The 5,254-nt window shown below is 43.3% G+C and overlaps 1 protein-coding gene across 1 annotated transcript; it reads right to left on the bottom strand.

Moving 5' to 3' along the window:
• Positions 1–1,554, bottom strand: LOC122048390 (flocculation protein FLO11-like). The gene has a single exon (XM_042609960.1). The coding sequence runs from the start codon at positions 1,552–1,554 to the stop codon at positions 1–3; it is 1,554 nt and encodes a 517-aa protein (XP_042465894.1).
• Between the last annotated feature and the right edge of the window lie 3,700 nt (positions 1,555–5,254).

Raw genomic sequence — 5,254 nt, 5'->3', positions numbered from 1 at the left:
TCAAAACAAGCCATGGAGCTGGAACAGAGCAGCTGCCATGGTAAACCCAATCATGGAGAACGTTCCCACTCCTCTGCTCGATGAACCAGAAGCCTGATCCGCTTCCGTACCTGGAGCATCTGCCGACGACGAGGGGGTCGACGCGATGTTTAACGCAGGCGCTTCCCCACTCGGCCCATCTGCGTCACTCCCCATCGGATCCTCGGCGCCGGGAGCAGCGGCTTTCGGAGAGCCGGAGGGAGCCTCTCCCTTGATCGTCGAGGTAGGAGCAGCAGCACTTGCCTTGGGAGCTTGAGAAGGTGCGGTAGGGCTACTCTTGGGAGCCTCTGAAGGAGCAGAACTGGTGCTGCTCTTTGGAGCCTCTGCTGCCGTCGGGGCGGAAGAGCTTGTGCTGCCCTTTGGAGTCTCTGCTGCCGTCGGAGCGGAAGATCTTGTACTGCTCTTTGGAGCCTCTGCTGCTGTCGGAGCGGAAGAGCTTGTGCTGCTCTTTGGAGCCTCCGTCGGAGTAGAAGAGGCGGTGTTGTTCATTGAATCCGTGGAACTACCATTCGCTGGAGCTTCTGGGGTTATTGGAGCTTGGGAAGTTGAACTGCTTGGGCTGCTCTTGGGAGTCTCTGAAGAAACAGAGCTACTGCTTTTTGGTGCCTCTGATGCCACTGGAGATTTGGAGCTACTGCTCTGTGGAGCCTCCGATGAAACAGAGTTATTACTTTTTGGAGCCTGTGAAGAAACGGAGCCACCGCCCTTTGCTTCCTCTGCTGTCGTTGGTGCCTCGGCAGCTGCCGGTGTCTTTGTCGTCTCCGAAGTTATGGAGCCACCACTGCTCTTCGAAGCCTCTGCCGCTGCTGGCGCCTCTGCTGTTCCCCCGACGGTGGTGCTACTGTTGCCGCCATTTGTCGCTTCTGTCGCAGGAGATGTGCCAGAGCTCGCCTTAGGAGCTGCCGCTGGTGCAGAAGTAGCGGTCGACTTTGCATTGGGAGTTTCTGTGTGAGCACTTGTGTTATCGGTGCTCGCCGGAGTGGGCGGTGTCGCCGTCGGTGGAGCATTGGACGAAGAGGCACCGCCGCCGCCACCTGTCGTCGTAATGGCTTTGCTCACTTCAAGGACCGACAAGTTGTACGGCCTGGCTCCCACGACCTTGACGAGGCTGCAATCCTGAGGAGCTCCGGCGACGTCCACTCCGAAGACCATCTGCTCTCCGGCCAACTCGTTGTACTTCAAGTCTCCGCCCATGGAAGGGATAATGCCGGCCTTATCGAAGTTGCGATCCAAGATGTAGGGGTCGTAGTAGTCGAGCAAGATATGGTAGGAGATGGCCTTCTTGAGGTCGTCTCCTGAGAGGGAGGAGAAGGCCGACACGGCGGTGTTGTCGACGACGAGGACAGTGACGGTTTGGCGGCCGTTGATCGCGTCGACGAGCTTTAGATCGGTCAAGTACTTGGTGAAGGTGGAGTATTCGGTGTAGGGTTGGAGGATCTCCATGACATCGAAGGCGGCGGCAGAGGAAATGAGGAGGAGGAGGAGGAGGAGAAGGGGTGAGGATCTAGTGGACATTCTTGATAACGGCCTTTAAGATTATCTTCTTACGTTGCAATAGAGGAGACACGAACAGCTATATATATATTTTATCGGATGCCTCCGAAGAGACGAGCAGCTATATATATATAAAGGAGGAGATGGAGGATCTTACCAAATTTAGAAGTGTTCCGACGTAAATTTAGGGAGAAGAAAAGGACGTTGACCAAAATTTAAACCGTTAGAAGAGTTGACATTGGATGGTTAGGAGACATTGGTCAAAGATGATGCAACGAGAACATATAAAGATGTCTACTGATCTGACTTTATCTAGCTAAAATTTAATATATTGTATAACACATATTTAGAAATCATATAATAATTTGTCTTTATGTTTGAATAATATATATTTCCACGGCCACAATTTGAAAGACTTGTAAAAATATGGTGGCAATTAATGAACAGATTGAATGCAAGATAAGATGAATATCCTTAAAGCCTTCTATAAGAGATTCATTGTCACTCACATTGTTTCCAAAGATTGAGATGGGCAAACTACTACAACTCACTTTGCTCTTCTTTCTTTGTTGGAGTTTTTTTAGCCCAAGCCATTGTAAGTCTTTAATTAACCTTATAGACAAATTATTTATTGAATGACACAGAGAATTTACTCATTTGATGACTTACTTCTTTCAATTTTGCATAGGTGGAGGAGTTGCCATGGAAAAGGAAGGCGGAGGCGAAAACTGGAGGATCAAAAATTCGCTAGAGGGGAGGTGAATAAAGATTGTCAAAAATCGAGAGCGAATCGAAGTACACAGCGGAAGAAAAGAAAACAATGCTAACAAATCAAGTTTTATTTGGTTCGAAACCTTCGACGACTCCTACTCCAAGGTCCGCACTCGTTGAGTACTTTCGTTGGGCAATCCACTATCAGTTCATAAATGTATTTGAATTGGTTACAGGAACTGAAAATAATAATGTTACCAACATTGAAAGAAAATTTGAAGGACTCCACGTTCTTTAAACTTCGGAATAGCCTTTCAGTGTCGTCAAAGCTTTTTTGGAACCGCACGCAAGAGAGATGATCGTAGTAGTTGTTGTTCTAAAGTTCCTAGTCGAAGGCCTTTAAATAGGCCCATTCCGGACGGCTGGAACCCCTCCGGGCGCCTGAACCATGTGGATTGGCCCGTCGACGCACTCCACATCAGCTTCAGGAAGGGTTTTCGGGTCCGGGCACCTAGACCAATTCCGGGCACCCGGATCACCTGGGTGCCCACAGCACCCGCCCGGGTGAGCCTGGTCCGGGCGCCCAGACCCCTTCCAGGCACTCGGGCACTCGAACTCCCTTTTTCAACTCCCTCTTTTCCTAAAAAAAGGGTTAGTTTTGGGCAACAAAAATAGGTTCATCATGCAAAACAGAGTTAGTACAACTCAACAGATAGGAGTAGTAATTAGATACTGTCTTCTCGAGATCAGGATCTAGTCAAGATCTTAACTTAGGTTTCCTAAATTGACCTAAGTTAGATCGACGCCTACAGTTCCCTCAACGGGGAATGCGTCCTCACTAGATCTCTCCTCTAGTTACTTACTTTCACTTACCAATTGCAGTCACTTGACTTACCTTTGACCTACCAGATCTTCCCGCCAGTTGTCAGGTCCACAGACTCAACTGGATTTCGGCCAATTGTTAGGTCCCGCGGACCCAACCGGACTTCCTGTCAGATATCGGGTCCTACAAACCTATCTAGACTTCGCACCAGCTATCGGATCCCCCGGACTAGTCAACTCCTGCATACTTAGTAGAAAGGTTAGACAAACAACGCATCTAATTTTAATCTATTCGTCATACATCAAAACTAGATTATAGTGCAATCTGCACCAACAATCTCTCCCTTTTTTATGTAATGACAACCTGAGTTAAAGTTAGAAAAAAATGTAATAAAGTAATAAAGCAAGCATTAAGCATGAAATATTTAAAGTGAGTCGATTTTTCTAACCTAACCCATTATCCTCCCCATTTGGCATACACCAAAAAATAAATGCATAAAGCATAAATAATTAAATAAGAATTTCACAACCTTAGTTCTTAAAGCAAGTTTTAAACAATTATGCCGAGTATGTCAAGGAATTTTGAAAGAAGGTTTGAAAACCAACTATTTAAAAAGATTGCAAGTGATGTTTAAATAAAAACTTGATAAAAGAAAAACTCAGGTTTATTTGAGGGAGAAATAAATATTTTCAAGAAAAATTTTACAAGTAAGTTTTCGAATATTTCAAAAGTAATAACTTTTCAAAATATTTTAAAGCTATTTTTTCAAAATAATTTCCAAAGTGTTTTTGTAGAATATTTTTAAGGAAATTTCTAAAAAGCTTTTAAAGTAATTTTCAAAATAGATTTCAAAATACAGTTTTGGATACAAACTTTTTAGATGATGTGAGTATTTTAAAATATTTTTCAAGACAATTTTTCAAAAGATGTTCTGAGTAATTTGTTTTTAAAAATTTTTAAGAAATCTTTTGAGAAAAGTAAATATTTGCAAAGTAATTTTAAAAAAAAATCTAAAAAAATTCAACGTACTTTTAAAGAAATAATTTTTTACGACTAATTTTTAAAGTACTTTAAAAATAAAGAAATATTTTCAAAATAAGAAAGTTTTTTAAAGTGAAAAACAATAAATTCATTTTTAAATTGCCTAAATAAATATTTCCCCTTAATCTGATAATATAATAAGGGCATAATAAAGCCATAATAAGATATGAAATATCAAACATTATGTAATAAACAACAATAAGTCAAATAACTAAAGTGAAAGTAGCTAAAAAAAACTGAATACTAGTAACTGAAGTAAGAGTAAAGTAATATCAAGTCAATATGAAATAGTAAGCAAGCAAAAGGCAACATAATAGTAGTCAAAGACGGTACTACTGCGAAGACGAGGAAGATGGGCTGAAACTCCAGGAGCGTAATAAGTCCATCAACTCAATATGATGAGTCTGTCTCTCCCGTCGAAGGTCGGAGACCTCTTGGCGAAGACTCATCATGGATTCCTCGAGTCTGGTAACTCTGTCGTCTAACGTACGAGGGATCGGAGGTCCGAGTACCCCAAAGAGATCAACGATGTCCTTATCTAGCTCTTCCTCCTCTCTTGGAGCTGGATTAGGCTGATCTTGGGCCGCAGGATTAGGCTGGGGTTGGGCTGCCGAATTAGGTGGACACTGGACGGCTAGGTCAGGCTAGTGCTGGGCCTCTCTCCTCCAGGATAGAACACCCTCATCATCTATATGTACACCAGCTAAGGAGAAGTTCCTAACACCTACTATATCAAACTCATTTAGGGCTCTGACATCACCTATGGTGACATCAATGCCCAATGAGATTATGTAGGCGGTCAAAATATGGTAATATGGTATCTAGATCCGCTGACTAGCGGTAATACCAACTGAATAGAAGATGGTATGAAATATGTACAAATTAATGTCTATATCTAACCTATGACATAATGTATAAAGGAGAAATGAATGAAAAGGATACATCATCACTATGTCGCGAGTGGTCAGGGGTAAAATGCATGTGACTAGGACCCTATAAAGGGCATAGTCCTGTATTCTAAGGGTGACTGATCTAAATAAGGTCACAGTCGGTACACGTTGACCCCCAAAAAAATATAAATTTATTAAGGTCGTTTTGTTCTGGGGGGGGGTGAATAACTCGTCGCGCGCTCATTGCTTGCTTCTT

Source organism: Zingiber officinale, chromosome 2B, assembly GCF_018446385.1.
Source record: "Zingiber officinale cultivar Zhangliang chromosome 2B, Zo_v1.1, whole genome shotgun sequence".
Lineage (NCBI taxonomy): Eukaryota > Viridiplantae > Streptophyta > Magnoliopsida > Zingiberales > Zingiberaceae > Zingiber > Zingiber officinale.
The sequence above is the reverse complement of the archived record's forward strand: the minus strand, read 5'-3'. Positions and strand labels throughout refer to the sequence as shown.

What these genes read in the sequence shown, in the direction of transcription:
- LOC122048390 (XM_042609960.1), bottom strand. Translation starts at nt 1,554, where the DNA reads ATGTCCACTAGATCCTCACCCCTTCTCCTCCTCCTCCTCCTCCTCATT.